The 22,666-nt window shown below is 38.9% G+C and overlaps 1 protein-coding gene across 4 annotated transcripts in view; it reads left to right on the top strand.

The window, feature by feature from the left end:
• The first annotated feature begins 5,694 nt into the window (after window positions 1-5,694).
• KIF3A (kinesin family member 3A) overlaps window positions 5,695-22,666 on the top strand; it is a 105,207-nt gene continuing 88,235 nt past the window's right edge. For 2 of the 4 annotated variants that reach the window (XM_049649153.1, XM_049649152.1), the window contains exons 1-4: window positions 5,696-5,874; window positions 9,018-9,291; window positions 19,121-19,265; window positions 19,405-19,489. In XM_049649153.1, coding sequence (XP_049505110.1) covers window positions 5,869-5,874; window positions 9,018-9,291; window positions 19,121-19,265; window positions 19,405-19,489 — 510 coding nt within the window. In that variant the 5' untranslated portion in view covers window positions 5,696-5,868. Of the gene's footprint in view, window positions 5,875-6,016; window positions 6,366-9,017; window positions 9,292-19,120; window positions 19,266-19,404; window positions 19,490-22,666 lie in introns of those variants that run through there. The other 2 variants (XM_049649155.1, XM_049649154.1) reach the window with 2 other exon arrangements.

Below are 22,666 nucleotides of genomic sequence, written 5' to 3'. Positions count from 1 at the left end.
GGCCCACCCCCAGCCCGGGCGCGCAGCAGCTCCTGGAACTCCCAACCCGCCGGGCTTTGACACTTGCTCACGGCTTGTGGCGCGTGGAGTGCTTGCCGGTGGGTGAAGGATTCCGTCTTCTTTCACTCCCCGCCCCCACCTCCCGCTGAGCGCTTCTTCCCCACCCGATGCCCGAAGCCCCAGGACCAGAGTCCCGAACCCGGAATGCGTCACCTGGTGAGCACTTCGGCTCTGGAGAAGTTCACCGGGCCGCAGACCCTGCGTCTTATTTCACAGTAGGGCTTTGCGGCACACAAGACCAGGTAGAGAAGCGTCCAGAGCGCTCCTCAGTCAGACACCCTTGAGATGGAATTCTGACTCTGTGTGATCTCGTTTATGGGACTTGAGCTCTCAGTCCTGTTTACTTCGACTCTTAAAAAAAGGCAAAATCTGCCTCACAAAGTAGTTCCTTCATGCATACATTTTCCCCATCAGCAGTTATTCAGTGAAGGCCTACAATGTTAGGACATAACAGTGAATAACACAGACATGGAATTTACATTCTAGCCAGGAGAGACAGATAATAAACATGAACAGAATATATAGAAATCCCAGCGATTTCACTTTTAAGTATATGCTCAACAGAAATTCATATATGTGCATCAAAAAGACACCTACGCAATGTTGTCATAGCCCCAAATGTCCGTCAGCAATTGAATGCAATAAACAAATTTCTGTATGTTCACACTATGGAATACTACACCACCTTGAAAAAGAATGGACTAATGCTCCACCCAACAAGAAAACAATCTCACAAACATAATACTGAATGTTGAGGGACAGAGACAAAAGACGTCATACTGTATAATTCCATTAATATAAAGTATAAGAACAAGAAAAACGAAATCTGTAACGTTAAGAGTTAAGATAGTGGTCGGGGTGCCTGGGTGGCTCAGTCGGTGAAGTGGCCGACTTCAGCTCAGGTCATGATCTCGCGGTCTGTGAGTTCGAGCCCCGCGTCGGGCTCTGTGCTCACTGCTCGGAGCCTGGAGCCTGTTTCGGATTCTGTGTCTCCCTCTCTCTGACCCTCCCCCATTCATGCTCTGTCTCTCTGTCTCAAAAATAAATAAACGTTAAAAAAAAAAAAAAAAAAAAAAAGATAGTGGTTACCGTTAGAGGGCAGTGGATAGTGACTGGGAAGGAACACAAGGAGCTTCCAGGGCTGGTAATGTTCTGTTTCTTGATTTGGATGCTGATTACACACGTGTTCGCCTTGCGAAAACTGATCAAGCGGTGCATTTTTGATTTGTGCACTTTTCTTTACGTGAGATATATTTCATTAAGATTTACATTACATTAAATTTACATTAAAATATATGCGAATGTCAGAAGGAGAAGAAAGAAAAAGGAATAGAAGAAATATTTGGAGTGATGATGACTGAGAATTTCCTCAGGTAATATGAGACACCAAACCACAGAACGAGGAATCTCAAAGAACACCAGGTGGGATAAATGCCCCCCAAGTATACCTAGGCATATCATTCAAACTACAGAAAATCAAAGACAAAGTTTTGAAAGAAGCTGGAGGCGGGGAGGGGAAGAAACTTACCTATAGAAGAGCAAAGATAAGAATTACATTTCAGTTCTCTTCAGAGATCATGCAAGCAAGATGTGGGCCGAGATATTTAAAGTGTTGAGAGAAAAATGCTACCAACCTCGAATTGTGTATCTAATGAAATTATCTTTCAGGTGAAGAAATAAAGATCTTGTATATAGAAGATCCTAAGGAATCTGCTAAAAAACTATTAGAAGTAATAAGTTCATGGAAGTTCAGAGTACAAGGTCAGTGTACTAGAAAAAATCAATTTTTTATACACTATCAATGAGCAATCTGAAAATAAAATTAAGAAAATAATTCCAGGGATGCCTGGGTGGCTCAGTCGGTTAAGCATCCAACTCTTGATTTTGGCTCAGGACTTGATCTCATGGTTGGTGGGATCGAGCCCCACAGTGGGCTCTGCGCTGACAGTGTGGAGCCTGCTTGAGATTCTCCCTCTTTCTCTACCCCTCCCCTGCTCACACTCTCTGTCACTCTCAAAATAAATAAACTTAAAAAAAAGAAAGAAAATAATTCCATTTTCAATAGCATACAAAAGACTAAAATATTCAAGAATACAACCAAAAACTGCATTATTTACATATTGAAAATGACAAAACATCACTGAGAGAAATTAAAGAAGACATAAATAAATGGAAAGGCATTCCATGTTCATAGATTAAAAGACTTGCATTGTTAAAATGGCAACACTTACCAAATTGATCTATAGATTCAATGTAATCCCTGTTAAGTTTCCAGATGGCTTTTTGCAGAAATTTACAAGGTGTTTCTAAAGTTTCCATGGAAATGCAAAGGATTCACAATAGCCAAAACAATCTTGAAAAAAGAGAACAAAGATGGAGGTCTCATACTATATGACTTCAAAACCTACTACAAACCTATAGCAATCAAGGTGTACTGGCATTTGGTTAGCCATTTAGATCAATGGAATTGAATTGAGAGTCTGGAAATCAACAGTCACATTCATGATCAACTGATTTTTGGCAAGGGTGCTACAAGTGGTTCAGTGGAGGGAAGAATAGTTTTTTCAGCAAATGGTGATAGGACAGCTGGATATTCATATGCAAACAATGAGGCTGGATCCCTGTACCACACCATTATGTAAACATAATTCAAAATACATCATAGATCTAAATGTATGAGCTAAAACTATAAAATTCTTAGAAGAATGAGTCTGCATGACCTTGGGTTAGGAAATGGTTTGTTAGATATGTACCAAAAGCACAACGAAAGAAACAGCAAAAGAAAAAATATATATAAATTGTATGTGATCTAAATCAAAAAACTTTGAGCTTCAAAGAATGCTCTCCAGAAATTAAAAACACAACCCACAGAGAAAAATTTATGCATACTGTGTATCCCAAAAGGGACTTGTATTTAGCATACAGAAGGAACTCTTACAACTTAATCATGAAAAGACAAATAAAATGGGCAACGGATTTGCACGGACGCTTCTCCAAAGAAGACGTCCAAATGGTCAATAAGCAGGTGAAAGCAAATGCATCATTAGTTATCAAGGAATTGTAAATCAAAACTGCAATAGGATCCTATTTTACACCAATAGTATGACTATAAAAACAAAACACAAAACAAAACAAGAAAGTAGCAAGTGTTGCTGAGGATGTGGTGGAATTGTAAACCTCATAATGTTGCTGGTGAGAATGAAAAATTGCTGGTGGTGTGGCCATTGTAGAGAAAAGTTCAGTAGTTCCTCAAAATGTTAAACATTACAGTTACTGAATGACTCAGCAATTCCACTTGCAGGCATATTAGATGTAAGAGAAATGAAACATGTTCACACAGAAACTTGTAGTGGCAATATTCATAATGGCCAAAAAGTAGAAATAACCCAAATGTCCATCAAGTGACAAATGTATAAAAATGTGGTATATCCACACAAAGGAATATTACTCAGCCTTATAAGTACAGAATTACTGATATATTCCACAACAGGGCTGAAGCTTGAAAACATTACTCTAAGTGATAGAAGTCATTCACAAAAGGCCACATATTATATAATTCAATTTATATGAAATGTTCCAAATAGGAAAATCTATGAGACATAAAGTAGATTGGTGATTGCCTAGGGCTAGGATGTTGGCGAGGAGCGGATGGGGTGAGTGGGAGTCACTATAATGAATATAGAATCCCTTTTTGGGGTGATGAAAATGTTTAAAATTGATTGTGGTTATAGTCTGTGTATATAATAAAAGCCATTTATGTTTACAATTTAAATTGGTGACTTGTATGATGTCTGATTATATCTCAAGAAAGCTATGTATATGTGTTTACATAATATATATATACAGTATATTAGATGGTGATAAATACTATGGAGAAATATAAAATAGGGAGAAGATATAAGAAGATGGGTGATGAAAGCTGAAATTTTAAGTGGAGAGGTCATGGTAAGACTCATTGAGAAGGTGATGTGTGAACAAAGACATTCTGAAAGAGGTGGGGGAGGCATGGGGATATTTAGAGGGAGAGCTTTCCAGGGCTTAAGTTTGGATCTGAGCTTTGTCACTGCCCATGTGTCTGACCTTGGACGGTTACTTAATGGCTCTGTACGTGAGTTTGTTTATCTGTAAAATCCTTGTTCCTATTTTCTAGTAAAATGACTAACAGTACCTATTTCAAAAGGTTTTTATATGGATTAAATAATAAAAAAAGAAAGTAAAGCACTTAGAATAGTACACTGGCACTAAGTAAAATGCTTTATAGATGTTTTTATTATTTCCTACTGCAAGTGCAAAAGCTCTTTCGTTCTAAGATGGAACCATGCCCGGAAGGTCCATTGAAGGAGGCCAAGTGGGGCTGGTGCAAAATAATGAGCAAGAGGGAAGATTGTAGGAAGTGGGGAAAGGGTCTGTGACTTTCAGTTTGTGAGATAGGAAATCATTGGCAGGTTTTGAATAGAGAAAAGACACTATCTGATTCATGTTTAAACACCATCTTTCTGGCTCCTGTGTTGAAAACATCTAAAAGAGGACAAGGGTGCACTCAAGGAAACCAATTTTGAGCTGTTGTAGTAATACAGATAACAGGTGATCATGGTAGTGAGAAAGGGTTAGATTCTGGTTCTACTTTGAAGATAGAAACAAGCTCTGCTGAACGATTGATTATTGGGTATGAGAAAAAGAGACTGGTTTGACCTGAGCAATTGTCAGGATTCAGCTTAGATTTATTATGCTGAGACAAGTCTGAGAGGGCACTTTTTTTTTTTTTTTTTTTTTTTTAGCGTTTCGCCAGGGGTTTGGGGTGGGGATGGGCAGTAGTAGTGTGTGTGTGGGAGGGGGCGGGAATCAACCTTTCAATTTTTGACAGGGATGATCTTGAAAAGCCTATCGCACATCCAAGCCCAGTAGTTGGTGTTCAGAGCAGAGCTTCAGACAGGAAAGAAGATGGATCAAGATCATTCGTTCTTTCACAAATATTTATTGAAAACCTACTCTGTGCTAGGTCCTATTTTAAGTCCTATTTTAGGCTCTGGAGATACTTGTGAAAACACCTACAAAGCTCCTTATGACCTTATCTGTAAGAGAGGTCATAAACAAGTCAGCAATCAGGCTAAGTCTTTAGCTCTCCGCATGGACGCAGTGTACAACTGCTTTTTGAATTTTTTCCTATGGTTGTTTTTTTTCTTTTAACGTTTACTCATTTTCGAGAGAAGAGAGAGAGCATGAACGGGGAAGGGGCAGAGAGAGGGAGACACAGAATCGGAAACAGGCTCCAGGCTCTGAGCTGTCAGCACAGAGCCCGACGCGGGGCTCAAACTCACGGACTATGAGATCATGACCTGAGCTTAAGTCGGACGCTCAACCAACTGAGCCACCCAGGTGCCCCCCTATGGTTGTTTTTAATATTGGGAATATTGCAAGAGCCACAAAGGTAGTCACGGGATTTAGGAGCGCCTCCCCCCTGCCTACCGGTGGCAGCCAGGTATCCCCGCCCCAATGCGGGCCAGAGTTCTAGCGCAGTCGAATGGCAGCATTGCGCAGGCGCAGCCATAGTACTGGCGTCCTAGGAGACGGACTCGGAAAGCTTCCGCGCAGGCGTAATTCAGAAGGCCAAGAGAGCCTGAGGCCCGGGGACGGGGCGGGGCGAGCTCGCAGTGCGCTTGCGCACAGCCTGCTCTCGCCCGAGGAGCCGCAGTCTCGAGAGCGCCAAGGCGGTATTTCGGTAATCTCTGACAAACCTCTCCTGCGAACCCGGCGCCGTTGGACTGCGCCCAGGGCGGGGACGTCAGCGGGGCACAGGAGGGAGCCACGATGCCGGTGAGGAGAGTCGCTCAGCTGCTGGGATTCCTCATCCCAGCGGCCTGGCTCGGGGGCGCGGCTGTTGCCATGGAGGCGCGGAACAGGCAGGCGTCTGGGGTGGGGCGGGGCAGGGTCAGCTCTGCTGGCCCCAGCGGTTGGGGAGCCTGGCGGGTGGGCTGGAGCCCGCGAGGATCCTGCCGGTCCTGGGAGGGGCCCCGGGCAGGCCCTGCTGTCTTCGCCGGTACTGCATCCCGCAGGGCCTGTGCTGCTTGACATAAAGGCACAGCGCCTGAGGATGCGCTCTCGCTCCCAGCCCTGCTAGCTGAGTGGGGCGCCTGGGAGCGGCCGCGGGGGGTCGGCTTTGGATGCTCCACACCTGGTGGGGTCTGTACGCCAAGGAGCCAGCTCCGGAAGGGAGCGAAACGAGAGCTGCCTGTTCTTACTCCAGCCCTTGACTCGAGCTGTCATTCCTTTCGTGGTGCTTTAGCTTACAGTGCAGAATGTAACCCGTAGGTGTCTTTGTGTGTGAGGCCGGGGGTTGGGTGGTATGTTTGTCTTGTAGGATTTCACAGGACATTATCGTACATTTAATAGGGGGCGTCCTAAGTCCATTATAGGGTCGTGGAGAACACATAGGGCTTTGGTTGTTTTTCTTCTGGTCCGAGGCCTCGGACAATTATTTAATCTTTCTGGGTCTTTAATTCCCACGTAATTAAACTTTACCTCATGGGGTTTTATCAGGATGAAATAAGGTAACGCACAACGGAATTGAAGGACAGTACTTGACATTTAGCATTAAATGCTTAGTATTTGTTCCGTGATCTTGCTTTCAAGTTATTTATCAATTCACTCAGCAAATACTGGGAATCAATCACATGTTAGGCACTGGAGGTAAAATATTGAGCAAAACCAGACAGGTTCTTGAACTTGGGAAGATAGAAGCTTGCCTTAATGGGCAGAGGTGAAAATCATGTTGGTAGAGACAAGACCCTTAACATTAACGAAGTGAATGGGTGGCATATAATAGAAAGTAGCTTCTGGTGAGTTGTAAGGTGTTTCTATGTAGGAACGCTGGCCTATACATGTCAGATCATCTTTTTTTTCTCAAAAAAATTTTTTTAATGTTTATTTTTGAGAGAGGGAGACACAGAATCTGAAGCAGGCTCCATGCTCTGAGCTGTCAGCACAGAGCTGGTCATAGGGCTCAAACCCACGAACCATGAGATGGTGACCTGAGCCAAAGTCAGACACTTAACCAACTGAGCCACCCAAATCATCGTTTTTTCCCAAGAGAATCTAGAAATTGTTATTTTTATGAAATTTCTCCATTTTTGAATTTTAGCAACTAATTAAAAAATATTTTTAAATTCTATGAGCCATACAAAAAGTATTTGTGGGCTGAATTCAGTCCCTTGAATACCAGTTCGCAACCTCTAGTGTAGACAGATAGGACAGACAATCAAATAAGAAGCAAAGAAAAGTAGAATTGAAACCGTTGTAGAGGAGGGAGAGAGTAGGGTGCTCTCAGGGCCTATACCAGGATTTGACCTAGTTAGGGAAGTCTTTCCAAGTGAAGTGGCTGTTTTGGTGAGACCTGAGACTAAGTGAAGGTGAGAGTGAGGAATGTTCTAGGCAGAAGCAACAGCACATGGAGAGGCTTGTGGTAAGAAGGAGCATGGTGAACAGAAAAGGCTTACAAAACAAACAAACAAACCCGTGTGGCTGTGGCTAAGAAAGCCAAGCAGGGAAACTTGTGAAATAAGGCTAGACAGGTAGACATGGGCCAGAGCCAGGTCTTAAAGGCCACCTTAAGGACTGTGATTTTCATACACAGTCCTTATGTCAGTGATGTCAGCGGGAAGCCTTTGCGGAGTCGTAACTAAGGGAGTGTCATGATTAAATTTGTGTTGAAGCTGACTGCCATGGAGGGAACAGACTGTAGGAAAACCTAACTAGATGCAGGTGTCCCATTAAGGAGCCTTACAATGCAGGGTGGGAGAATGGGGACTAGACTAACGTGGTGAAAGTAGAGAAGGGGAGAGGTATCTTGTGTTGGTACTGTTCAACTAAACGATTGAACTTTACTTCAGTAACCGGATTGTATTTTTCTAATTGAAGTTAATTGACCTATAATAATTTCACCTGTACCACGTGATTTAATATTTGTATTCCTTGTGAAATAATCCCCATAGTAAGTCTAGTTACCATCCATCGCCAGAGTTAATTTTTTTTTCCTTATGAGAAATTTCAAGATACAGTCTTTAAGCAACTTCCAAATATGTATTTTCAAATATGTATTATTGACTGTAGTCACCATGCCATATATTATTTATACATGACTCATGTATTTTATAACTGGAAGTTTGTGCATTTTGATCCCTTTCACCCATTTTGTCTATCTCCGTACCCAACTCCCCTCTGGCAACCACTAATCTGTTCTTTGTATCTACAAGTTTTGTTTGTTCATTTGTTTTTTTTAGATTCCACGTATAAGTGAAATCATACAGTATTTGTCTTTGTTAAGGATTATATTTTAACATAGAGTCTTAATCATAAAATTTCAAAAATTGAAACTTTACATGTATAGATGTTCATAAGGTTAGAGGCATACTAAAACATTTATGTCTGCTATTGGACTTTCTTTTCTGTGTTTTATTTAATGTTGTCTTCTATAGAGAAGATAGACTACATACAGTTACGTGATTAAAAAAAATTTGACTAATGCATTGTAGAAAATAAAAGTCTCGGGGGAACACAGAACCTACTACTATATTCTTGATTAAAGTTCTTAACCATGTTCACGTGTGTTTTCCTATAGGCAGGAAACTCAGAGGAAGTCAGGGACTTTTATGCAGAAAGGCAGTCTATAATATACTGGTTCATTTTCTTCTTGAATAGCATTTATTTACTATAAATGTAAATTAGATTTTCTCTCCCCTCATTTGTATTGTAAAAAAAACCTATTTGCCTTTTCATATCTTTTAATAAGCCTTTTCTATATATCTGTAAGATCTTTAATTGCATTTAACAAATATTCATGGAGTATTTAATATGTGCAAGGTACTAGGATGGCAAAGTAGCCTTTTTCAAATTTGAAATTTAATTTGCTGAAGGTAAAAGTAAATATTCTTTTCATTATTTGTGAACATTTTCTCCACCAGATCAATAAATCAGAGAAGCCTGAAAGCTGTGATAATGTGAAGGTGGTTGTTAGGTGCCGGCCCCTCAACGAGAGAGAGAAATCAATGTGCTATAAACAAGCTGTCAGTGTGGATGAGATGAGGGGAACTATTACTGTACATAAGACTGATTCTTCCAATGAACCTCCAAAGACATTTACTTTTGATACTGTGTTTGGACCAGAGAGTAAACAACTTGATGTTTATAACTTAACTGCAAGACCTATTATTGATTCTGTTCTTGAAGGCTACAATGGTGAGTATAAAGTCCACTTTTTAAAAAATAACTTTATTGAGGTATTAATACCCTATAATTTCACCCATTGTAATCATACAGTTTGATGAGTTACAGTAAATACATACAGTTTTGAAACTATCACCACAATCCAGTTTTATGATCACTGAAATTTCTTTATGTGCCTTTGCATTCCCATCTCCAGGCTGCCGTTGACCTGCTTTTGTCTATAGTTCTGTCTTTCCTTGAAATTCCATGTAAACCAAAGCATACACTATCTATCTTTATTATCTGTTTTCTTTCACTTGTATAATGTTGTTGAGGGTCATCCATGTTGTTGTGTATATCAGTCCTTTGTTCCTTTTTTTTTTTTTTAATTTTTTTTTCAACGTTTTTTATTTATTTTTGGGACAGAGAGAGACAGACAGAGCATGAACGGGGGAGGGGCAGAGAGAGGGAGACACAGAATCGGAAACAGGCTCCAGGCTCTGAGCCATCAGCCCAGAGCCCGACGCGGGGCTCGAACTCACGGACCGCGAGATCGTGACCTGGCTGAAGTCGGACGCTTAACCGACTGCGCCACCCAGGCGCCCCTCCTTTGTTCCTTTTTAATGCTGAATTCCATTTTATGAATATACCTCCTTTAGTGATCTTTGATGGAAATTTGGATTGTTCCAGTTTTTTGCCTGTTATAAATAGCCCTGCTATGAACATTCTTTTATAAGTCTTTGTGCAACTAAATTTTAAAATTTCTCTTGGGTAGATACCTAGAAGTGGAATTTCTGGGTCATATGGTTAAGGTATATTTGTTTTTGAAGAAATTGCCAAACTGTTTTTGAGAGTGGTGACTATTAATTTGTTTTCCTCATGAGCGTGGTATGAGGGTTCTAATTTCCTCACATTCTCACCAACATTTAGATTATCAGTCTTTTTAATTATAGCTGTTGTAGTGGCTCTGTGGTGGTATTTCATTGTTTTAACTTGTATTTCTCTGTAACTAATAATGTTGAGCAGCTATTCATATACGTATTTTCTAAATGTTTGTTTATTTTTGAGGTGGGGGAGCAGAGAGAGAGGGAGAGAGGGAATCCCAAGCAGGCTCCACACCATCAGTGCAGGGCTGGATCTCGTGAATCGTGAGATCATGACCTGAGCTGAAATCAAGAGTCAGATGCTTAACTGACTGAGCCACCAGGGAACCCTGTGGGAAGGTTTTTAACTAAAGATTCAATTTCTTTAATAATATAGCGATATTCAAGTTACCTATTTTTCTTTTAGTAAGCTCTGGTAGTTTATCTTTCATGGAATTTGTCGAATTTATTGGCAACATCATTCTTACGTTAGAATGTGGTGTGATCTTTTTCAGTAAGATATTGGTATGTGATACATGATAGATTGTAATTTGTGTCTTCTCTTTTTCTTGTGATTAGTCTGGCAGGAGGTTTAACAATTTTACTGATTTTGTCAAAGAACTGGCTTTTGGTTTTAATAATTTTCCTTTATTATTTTTTACATTTTCTATTTTGTGAATTTCTGCTTTGATCTTTATTTTTCCCTCCTACTTTATTCCTCTTTTTCTTTGTTATGGTGGAAGCTGAGGTCATTGTTTTGAGACCTATATTCCTTTCTAATATAGAGGTTTAATGCTATGAATTAAACCCTAACTACTGCGTTAGTAGCATTGTATGGATTTTGACACACTGTGTTTTCATTTTCATGCAGTGCAAGAACTTTCTTCCTTCCCTTTTGATTTCTTCTTTGATCCTTGGGTTATTTAGAAATGTGTTAAGGGGTGCCTGGGTGGCTCAGTCAGTTAAGTGTCTGACTTTGGCTCAGGTCACGATCTCACAGTTCGTGGATTCAAGCCCCGTGTGGGCCTCTGTGCTATCAGCTCGGAGCCTGGAGCCTTCTTCAAATCCTGTGTCTCCCTCTTTCTCTTCCTGTACCCTGCTCGTGCTACGTTGCGTGTGCTCTCTCTCTCTCAAAAATAAATAAGCATTAAAAAAATACTTAAAAAAAATAAAGTGTTCATTTCCAGATATTTTGGGATTTTCCAGAGATCTGTTACTGATGTCTAGTTTAATTCCATTTTAGTCAGAGAAATACTATGTAAAACTTGAATCTTTTGAAATTAGAGATGTGTTGTATAATCTAGAATGAAGTTTATTATTAAATGTTTGTATATTCTTTAAAAAAATTTTTTTTAATGTTTATTTTTTGAGAGAGAGAGAGTGAGACAGAGTGTGAGTGGGGGAGGGCTAGAGAGAGGGAGACAGAATCAGAAGCAGGCTCCAGGCTCTGAGCTGTCAGCACAGACCCTGACGCAGGGCTCAAACCCATGAATCGTGAGATCATGACCTGAGCTGAAGTCGGACACCCAACCGACTGAGCCACCCAGGCTCCCTTAAATGTTTGTATATTCTTGAAAAGAATGTGTATTTTGCTGTTGTTGGGTGGAGTGTTCTATAAATGTTCGTTTCATTACATCAATTTGTTCAATAGTGTCGTTCAGATTTTCTTTATACTTAATTATTTTCTACTTGGTGTGTCAATTACTGAGAGAGGGGTTTCGAATTCTCTGACTTCATTTTTGTATTTGCTTTTTCCTTTCAGTTATATCACTTTTTACTTAATGAATTTTGAAACCCTCTGAGTAGGTGCATAAATGCTTAGGCATTTTAAATCCTTGTGGTGAGTTAATCTCTTTTTCATGATGAAATTACTCTCTTTATCCCTGGTAATATTCCTTACTCTGAGACCTACTTTGTCTGATATTGATATAGACATTCTAATTTTCTTTTGATGCTATGTTAACATAGTATATCTTCTTTCATTCTTCTACTTTGAACCTACTTGTGTTTTTATATTGAAAGTGCATTTCTAGTAGGTAGCTATACTGGAAGTCACTAAGATTACCACATTTGCAGATTGCTGGGAGAAGTCAAGGGAGTCAGTCTATAGTTGTACTTACAGCTTTGGCTTATTAGAGCAAAAAAGACACACATGCATAGCCAAAAGAAAGAAGGAAAGGAAGGAAGAAAGAAATGAAAAAAGGAAGAAAGAAAACAAAAAACAGCAAAGGGAAAAGGTGCCTGGGGTGAAGTGTGGAGGAAACCAGGTACAGACTTCCAAGAGTCCTCTCCTACTAGTAGGCACACAAGATGTGCTTAATTGTTCTACCATTGACTATGATAGTACTTGTTAAATGTTGTTTGTCAGGGAAGTTCTGTAAGAGACACAGTGCCCAAAGTTTTTATTGGAGCCTGCTCATATGGGCACCCTCAGCCTAGCACTTGCCAAGATCCCAGGCTCTCAGGAGAAGGAAAGCAGGTGTTTAGCACAAACCACCTTGTTAATATAAACAAGTTAGGCATAGTGAGCTACTCTTACCAGTTAGGGAGTGATGAGAACCCTTCTTAAATCCACATTCCCAGATGCTAGTCAAAAGCCAACTTTGAAAGCAGGCCTCTCAAAGAATAGCAGTCCCAGATCTGTTGTTAGCTCTTTTTGGCACAGCACTGTATAGTTGGTAGTATTTTGAGTGTGTGTGTGTGTGTGTGTGTGTGTGTGTTTCTAAACTCAGTCGTGCTAACTCTGCTTCTTCACTGCAGGTATTGAGACAATTTATGTCTTGCTTTTTGTTTTCTCTTTGTACTCTTTTCCTCCTTTTATGCCTTATTTTGTATTATTTTTATTATTCCATTCTTCTCTGTTGGCATATATAGCAATACATCTTTGTTTTATTTTAGTGGTTGCATTAAGGTTTATAGTATAAATCTTTAATGTATCCCACTTTACCTTCAGGTGATACTATGCTACTTAAAAAAATTTTGTAGTGCTGTACTTCCAGTGGTTGTCTCCTCAGTATTGTGCTGTTGTTTACTTCTACATGTTATGCACTCCAAACCACATTGTTAATGTTTTTGCTTAAACCATCAGTTATCTTTTAAAGAGATTTAAATAATAGGAAAAAACATATATTACTTATAACTACTTATGTAGTTAACATTTTTGGTACTCTTTATTCCTTTATGTAGACCTATATTTCCATCTAGTAACATTCCTTCTGCTTTGAAAAACTTCCTTAAATATTTCTCAAGTGCAAGTCTACTGGTGATGAATTCTTTCAGATTTTGTAGTCTAAAAAGTATTTATTTTGCCTTTGTTTTTGAAAGAAATTTTCACTGGGTATAGGATTCTAGGTTGATAGCTTTTTTTAATACTTGAAGAATATACCTCTCCTGTCTTCTCATTTGCATTTTTTCCTCCTGGAATTCTGCTTTTCTTCTTATCTTGGTTCTTCTTTATATGACATATCTTTCTTTGGGTGCTTTTAAGATCTTCTCTATCACTGGTTTTGAGCAATTTGATTATGATGTGCCATGTATTTTTCTTTATGTTTCTGTGCTTACTATTCATTAAGCTTTTTGGATCTGTGAGTTTGTAGTTTTCATCAGATTTGGAAAAATTTCAGGCATTGTCTCTTCAAATATTTTTCCTGTCCCCACCCTTTTTTTGGGGGTCTGCAGTGACATGTATATCAGGCTGCTTGAAATTGTCCCACAGCTCATTGATGCTGTTTTTCTTTTTTCTATTTTTTTCCTCTGTTAAATTTTTTACTGTTTCTACTGATATATATTCAAGTTGACTGATCTTCTATTCTGCAGTGTTGAATCTGCCATTTACCTTATCTATTGTATTTTTCATCCCACACGTAATTTTTATCTTTAGAAGTTTGATTTGGGTCTTTGTTGTATCTTCTGTCCAAGTTCTTCCAAATATCCATCCAAAGTTTCCACCTAACTTTTTAACATGTAGAATATAGTTTTTATAACTGTTTTAATGTCCCTATCTGCTAATTCTAACATTTGTGTCCATTCTGAATTGGCTTTGACTGATTGATGGATTTTTTCATTATGAGTCATATCTTTTTTGCAAGTTTGGCAAATTTTGGTTGGGTGCCAGGACACTGCGAGTTTCACCTTGGCTCTTGAATTTTTTTATTTCTATAAATATTGATGAACTTTGTTCTGAGTTGCAGTTACTTGAAAATAGTTTGATTCTTTTATTTTTTTATTTTTATTTTTTTTTTGACATTTATTTATTTTTGGGACAGAGAGAGACAGAGCATGAACTGGGGAGGGGCAGAGAGAGGGAGACACAGAATCGGAAGCAGGCTCCAGGCTCTGAGCCATCAGCCCAGAGCCTGACGCGGGGCTCGAACTCACGGACTGTGAGATCGTGACCTGAGCTGAAGTCGGACACTTAACCGACTGAGCCACCCAGGTGCCCCAGATTCTTTTAGATCTTTTAAGATCTTTAGTTAGGACTGGAACAGTGTTCATTCTGAGGTTATTTCCCTAAGAATGAGGCAAGACCTTTTTGTACCTAATGTCCTGTGAATCATGAGATTTTCCAGTCTGACTGGTATAAATAGATACTGTTTCTGGTCTGTTTGAGTGCCGGGCACTCTTCCTTCCAAATTATTCCCGCCCCCCCCCCCCCCCCCCCCCATTTAGATAGTTTCCTTACACTCTTGAGATGCTTAGTACTCAGCTGAGTACTTGAGGAAGACCATCTGCAGATGTTTGGAATCTGGAGTTTTGTGTGCACTATTGTCCTCTCTACAGCATATAGCTGTGTTGGGCTCTCTGGACTGTGGCTCCTTCTTGACTCAGGGAATCCACCCAGCACTCCTTGGGTTCCCCATCCTGGTCCGTGGCTCTGATTATCTCACATGCCAGGAAGCTGGGCTGTCATAGGGCTCACCTCACCTGTTTGCCACTTTTCAGGGGTCATGGCCTTTTGTTGACTGGAGTCCATGGTCTTGAAAACTGTTGCTTCGTATTTGTTTCAGTCAGGAGGGTGAATCTGGTCCTTGTTACTCTATCTTTGTTGGAAGCTGAAGTGTCACAAGTTTAATTTTGAAAAATAGAACTGTGTATTTTAAAAAATAAATGTTGTATGAATTAGTATGTAAATGTCAAGGGACTTTTCACCTATTTTGCACCTATTATGCTGACTGAAAATTGTTGATAGTAACATACAAAAACATTTGGAAAAAGGACCAAAATCAGGACTGCTGTAACATAGAATGTTACATTATTTAAATGTATTATTGAAATGTGGAAAGACAAATACATAATCCTTCTACCATTTAAAACTTTTTAAAAAAGTTAGTGAACTTCGTTTTTTAGAACAGTTTTAGTTTAAAGCAAAATTGAAAAAAGTACAGAGAGGGGCACCTGGGTGGCTCAGTCGGTTGAGTGTCCGACTTCAGCTCAGGTCATGATCTTGCAGTTCGTGAGTTTGAGTCCCACGTCAGGCTCTGTGCTGACAGCTCAAAGCCTGGAGTCTGCTTCAGATTCTGTGTCTCCTTCTCTCTTTGCCCCTACCCCACCTGTACTCTGTCTCTCTCTCAAAAATAAATAAACATTAAAAAATATTAAAAAAAAGAAAGAAAGAAGAAAGCACAGAGATTTCCCATATATCCTTTGTCCCCAAATGTATACAAAGTTCCCCACTCTCAACATCCTCCACTACAGTGGTATATTTGTTACAATTGATGAACATACACTGACATGTCATTATCATCCAAAGTCCATAGTTTACATTAGGGTTCACTCTTGTACATTCTGTGGGCTTTGACAAAAAATATAATGACATGTGTCTACTGTTGTAATATAAATAATAGTTTCATTCTGTGCACTGCTTGTTTATCCTTCCTTCCCCTACTAAGCCTGGCAACCACTAATGCTTTTACTGTCTCCATAGTTTCACCTTTTCTAGAATATCATATAGTATGTAACCTTTCAGTTTGGCTTCTTCCACTTAGTTAATAGGCCCTGAAGTTTTTTGTTTTTTTTTTAAATTTTTTTTTCAACGTTTTTTATTTATTTTTGGGACAGAGAGAGACAGAGCATGAACGGGGGAGGGGCAGAGAGAGAGGGAGACACAGAATCGGAAACAGGCTCCAGGCTCCAGGCTCCGAGCCATCAGCCCAGAGCCTGACGCGGGGCTCGAACTCACGGACCGCGAGATCGTGACCTGGCTGAAGTCGGACGCTTAACCGACTGCGCCACCCAGGCGCCCCAATAGGCCCTGAAGTTTTAACCGTGTCTTTTCATGGCTTGATAGCTTATATCTTTATTTATGCTGATAATGGATAATACTCTATTATTTGGCTGTACCACAGTTTATTTATTCACCTACCTACTGAGGGACATCTTGGTTGCATCCAAGTTTTGGCAGTTAGAATTATGCACTGAAATAAAAATCCACGTGCAGATTTTTTGTAGGCCTTCCACCATTTTAAAGATGTAGTTAGGAAATAGGGAGATGTGGTAAGATTTCAGGTCGTTTTTAGTTTTTAAAAAGTAGAGTTTTAAGAGAAGTTCATATGAAGGAAATGCTGGCATTAGATTTGTTAAGCTGGACGTAAAAAGCTAGGAATTTGGAATTTCCTCTCTGAAAATGAGATAAGATTCTTTTATTTTCAGGCATTCCTGATCCTTCTTAGCTCTAAAATTAGAGATTAATATCCTTTTTAAATTAGTAATCTTCATGTATTTAATGCATTCATAGAAGTTGCATTAGGAATTAATTTTGAATTCAAAAAATTTCTGGCCCTTACATACTTTTTAGAAGTATGAGCTCTGGACTCAAATGGACTGTGTGCAGACCTTCTTTCTACCACTTACTATGACATTGAACAAGTAATCCAACCTCTGTAAGCCTTCGATTCCTCAACTAAAGCATGGAAATAGAAATAGTGCCCAGCTTTTAGGATTGGGGTGAAAATTCAGTAAGGATGCATGTAAAGTACATGCCTAGCTCATAGCAGATGATCTGTAAATGATAGCTCTTGTGTCAGTTATAAAGTGCAGTCTGTGAGTTCATAATATTTTTAGCTCTTTTGAATGCAATAATGCATTTTTATGGCAGAGTTTGAAATATTCAGTGAGTTAGAAAAAATTAAGACTTTTTTATTCCCATGTGTAAAAAATGGCTTCTGTTGTGATTAATTATTGTGCTTATTGTCACAGAAAGTCTAGAAATGATGATGACATAAGAGGTTAACTGCATAGAGTGATAGTTGAAAAGCCTTTGTCATTTGGGCTGTCACTTCCTGTGCTGTGTTCTTAAACTGAGCTGTCCCCCTTGGAAATCACATGCACTCGTAGGGCTTCACTGAGCAAATACATTTCATCCCTCCACCTGCCTCCACATGCTTGATGCATGCATTTATTTGGTTGTGTCACGGGCACTTAAAGCTCAGTGTGCCCTGCACTGAATTCATGGTCTTTCTTTTCAAACTGTCATTTTTTCTAGTGGTGTTCACCATCTCAGTATACAGCAGTATACAGCATAGCCATACATCCCTTTGTTCCAGCCAGAAATTTGAAAGTCGTCCTGGATTCCTCCCCTGGCTAATTATTTCCCAGGTGCTATTGATTCTGTTACTTGTCTCTGAAATCCTTCCACCTTTCTCACTCCCTTCTGTTGTCAGCTCCAGCTCTTTGGTTTCTTCACAAATCTCCCTTTGCTTTCTTCCAATTCTATGTACACAGTGTAGCTGTAGCGATCCTGATTCACTCCTAACTGCAGAATCATTCTTTGGCTTCGCTTTGCTTTTATGATACCTTCTTAAAACCTTAGTATGGTCTTCGTGGCCCTGTGTGATTATGCTCCTGCTGGTGTCTTTAGCTCTGTCTACATCCATCTTCATTTTCCATCTCTGTTTCCTTCATTCTGATCTCATTTCATTTCCTCAAAACCTCTCTTTTTTCTCTCTTGCCTCTTGCTGTCCACTCTGTTACTATCTCTTACTCATATTTCAGATTGCATCTTAAATTTTAGCTTTTCTGGAATGCCTTTCCTCATCCCCCCCACCCCCGCATTTCCTCTTGCATCAGTTCTCCTGCCTACACTGTGTCCCTTTACTGTCATCTAGAATTCTGTTTCTCAGTCCCAGGACTCATCCTCCTATAAATATTTGACCAATACCTCCTTTCCAAGATTACACATACTGTAAGATTAAGAACTATGTTTGTCTTGTTTTTCACTGTGTCCCCTGCTGCCTAGCACAATACCATACTCAGGTGTGTGGTGAGTAGTTGTTGAATTAATGAATTTAGCTGTTTAGAAAGTTTAAATTGTATCTGTAATTACCTGTAATGATTGTATTGTCACCTTTTTTGACTCCCCTATTCCTTACAGCTTTTACTTCAAAAATACATATTTTTTAAGTAATGAATTTATTTTAGGATAAAGAAGAAGGAAAATACCATTTACTTTTACTCTACCAGGCATCATGATGGTCGCTTGGAGTAAATTGTTTCATTTGGTTCTTACTATTAATGTCGGGTACTTATTCTTATTCTTGTTTTACCACTGAGGAGACAGTCTCTGGGTAGATTCTTGTGTCAGGTCATATGGCTCACCACTGGCAGATAGGTCACACTGAGGTCTTTCCATTCTAGAACTTGTCTTCTTTTGCTCCTGCAATTGTATTACCTTTTCCAACGTAATGTTTACACTAAGTAATCAGCATACACATTATAATGAATTTCTTATGCTTAGCCATGGTGTAAGACTTTACATTTACGGTTTGGTATACTTTTTATTAATAATTAGGAATATATCATTGATTTTAGGGCTTTGACAGTGCTTGGCTTACCTGGCACAGAGTACATGTTGTAATTGTTGATAATAGAAGTGAAATTTGTACTTGAGTAAGTTTTAAATCCAAGGAAGAAATTGCATCACAATGTCAAAGGAATTATTTTTAAGAGCTGTTATTCTGTAGCATTGGACTCTAAAAGTGATTGATTCTCTTCATCATTTTCAGGGACTATTTTTGCATATGGACAAACTGGAACAGGCAAAACTTTTACCATGGAAGGCATTCGAGCTGTTCCTGAACTTAGAGGAATCATTCCAAATTCATTTGCTCACATATTTGGTCATATTGCAAAAGCAGAGGGAGATACAAGGTAAAAGAGAATTCTTTTATTTTCTACTATTGAGAAGTACAAACACAAGAAAGGCATATAGGCACATATCTTCTCAATACGTATTAAAACTGTTCTTGTAAGTATTTCTCTGTTTTTTAAAATGATGTTTTATTTACAGATTTTTGGTTCGAGTGTCTTACTTGGAAATATATAATGAAGAAGTTCGTGACCTTTTGGGCAAGGATCAGACACAGAGGTTAGAGGTAAGGATAACTGGAATTGAAGTGCTTTCCAAAGCAGTAGAATGTTAACTAAATTAAAGTTCCTTTTGTACAAAAGGTACTTTTAATAGTTTACTTATTTTTTTACCTGTTTATATGGTCCCGATTCAAAATTTTAAATATTGTGAAAATTTATGCATTGAAAAGTTGTTGCTACTCCATTTTCTCCCCACCCTAAGATAACCACTGTCAGTATTCCTTCAGTGTTCCTTTATGTAAATACAAATAGAATTTTACTTCTGCTCTGTAAGTGGCTCTATATGTATATTGATCTGCACTTTTTTTTTAATTAAAATTCTTCTTCAGGTAAGTGTAGAGTTATGTGCAGCTGTTAAAAAGGAATATGGAGAGATTACCCTTTACATAGAAGTACTTTTTACACAGTTTTCCCCAGTGGTCATATTTTACAGAGCTTTAGTACGGTATCACAACCATGATATTGACATTGCTATAGTCTATAGATTTTACTCAAGTGCCCCAGTTTTTCTTGTACTCATTTGTACTTTGTACTATTTTGTCACATGTTTATGTGATCTGTCCACTACCACGTCAAGGTACTAAGCAGTTGTATCACAAAGATGCCTCATGTTGCCCTTTTATGACCACATCCACCTCTCTCCTGACTATGTTCCTCTGTCCCCTTCCCTAACCCATGACAGTCCTAATCTTCTTTCCAATTCTAAAATTTTGTCGTTTCAAAAATGTTATATAAATAGAGCCTTACAATATATAACTTTTGTGATCGGCCTTTTTCACCTGGCATAACTCCTCTGAGGTTTATCCAAGTTGTTGCATGTATTGATAGTTTATTACTTTTTATGGTGAGTAGTAATGTATGGTGTATATATGTAAAGTTTAACCATTCACCTGGTAAGTAGTAATGTTTGGTGTATATATGTAAAGTTTAACCATTCACCTGTTGAATGACATCTAGGCAGTTTATAGTTTCTGGCTGTTACGAATAAAGCATCTATGAACATTTGTACACAGATTTTTTTTTAAGGTTATTTATTTTGAGAACAGAGAGTGTGTGTGTGAGCAGGGGAGGAGCAGAGAAAGGGAGAGAGAATCCTAAGCAGGCTCCACGCTGTCAGCCTGGAGCCTGATGTGGGGTTCAAATCCACATACTGTGAGATCATGACCTGAGCCTAAACCAAGAGTTGGATGCTTAACTGACTGAGCCACCCAGGTGCCCCTTCACACAGATTTTTATGTGAATGTAAAGTTCCATTTTCTGGTATGGATGCCAAGAGTACTTTACAATTTATTCTAAGTCAGAAATTTTTAATGTGTCAAAAGGAAAAAGAAGGGGAACTTGGGTGGCTCCGTTGATTTGAATGTCCGACTCTTGATTTCAGCTCAGGTCATGATCTCACAGTTTGTGAGATCAAGCCCTCTGTCCGGCTATGTGCTGAGAACATGGAGACTGTTTGAGATTCTCTGTCTCCTTCTCTCTCTGCCCCTCCCTCACTCGCCCTCTCTGTCTGTCTCTCTCTGTCTCTCTCAAAATAAATAATCTAAAAAAAAAAAAGGTCAACACTAATGTGACTTAAAAAAAGGAAAAAGAAAAAAAAGAGGGGAGGAGGAAAAATGAAATTTTTTAAGTGTCAAAAATAATGGTATTAATTATAGATATAATAAAAAAATAGTTTTCAATGTTTCTTTTACCTAAAGGAAAAACTATAATTTCTGATTAAGAAATTCTAGTTTTTACACATTGGAATAATAGATTGTCATGAAAGACTGTTGTCATGATGAATTCCCGAAAAGGGAAATACGAAATTACATGCATAAATGTTAGAGAATCACAAAATTTGTGAATAGGTACATAAGGTTGTTAACTGGTAAGTTTAGCTGATTCCTATTCACTGTTTTTTATTGAAAATCCTATTTTTATCCCTCATTGCATTTTGTATTTTTCACTGAACCAATGGATTGTGACAATCTTTGCATATCAGTACAGAAAAGCCTCCTCATTCTTCTTTTTTTTTCTTTTGTCCTTTTTAAAAGCTGCATACTGTTTTTGGGGGGCATCATGTATTCAGCCAGCCCTCTCTTGATGAACACTTGGGTTGTTGCTGATATGTTACAAACAATTCTGTAGTAAATAGTGTTGTACATATATGAATTCATACATCTTCAGGCATATCTGAGGATAAATTCCTGAAGCTCAACTGCTGGGTCAGGTGGTAAATAATTGGTAAATATTGCCTAACATTTTAATATTTTAAGATATGAGACAGACATAAAAAAGATTAGCCTTTAAAATATTAATATTGGAATTTTGATTGGAATTTCATTGTCAGTAAAATGATTAAAGAATAAGGTGTATATGGTAGTTGAATGTGGAATAACAATAGGTACTGTCGTAGAATTGCATAGAATACATGTAGAGTAACAGTGGCTACTGTTAAGTTCTTACAGTGTGGTAGTAGGCATTCAATGCAATAAACCGTGGTAGTAGTACACACTTTATTTCATTTAATCTTCCTAGCAGTTCAGTTTTGTTGATGTGAAAACCGAAACCTAGAGAGGTTTCCTGATTCAATCACAGTCACGTAGGTGAATGGTGGTGTAATCCAGAATTCCACATCTTCTTTATCCATTCATCTGATGAATGCCCAACTGTAATATAAATGAGAATAAAAGTACTGAAGATATAAAATGGTAGTATTTCATTATATAAATGCTTAGATATGACCGTACTCAGTGACATAATGAAATAGGCCTATGTAAACATCATGAACGCAACAGCTACAAATGCAGACTGTTATAAGTATGTTGTATCGGTGATCTGAACACCTTGACTGGGGGGGCCTGGGTGGCTCATTCAGTTGAGTGTCCAACTCTTAATCTCAGCTCACATCTTGATTTCAGGGTTGTGAGTTCAGGCCCTTTGTCAGGCCCTGCGTTGGGCTCCCACTGGGTGCGAAGCCTTCTTTAAAAAAAAAACAAAACAAAACAAAAAAAAAACAACAACAACAACAAAAAAAACCAAAAAACAGGTCCTGATTGTGTAGTTCATGGGTTGAGCCCCGCATTGGGCTCTGCGCTGACAGTGTGAAGGCTGCTTGGGATTCTCTTTTTCTGTCTCTCTCCCTTTCCCTCTCAATCTCTCTCTCTCTCTCTCTCTCTCTCTCTCTCTCTCTCTCTCTCTCT

The sequence above is a fragment of the Panthera uncia genome, assembly GCF_023721935.1.
Source record: "Panthera uncia isolate 11264 chromosome A1 unlocalized genomic scaffold, Puncia_PCG_1.0 HiC_scaffold_17, whole genome shotgun sequence".
Lineage (NCBI taxonomy): Eukaryota > Metazoa > Chordata > Mammalia > Carnivora > Felidae > Panthera > Panthera uncia.
The sequence above is the reverse complement of the archived record's forward strand: the minus strand, read 5'-3'. Positions and strand labels throughout refer to the sequence as shown.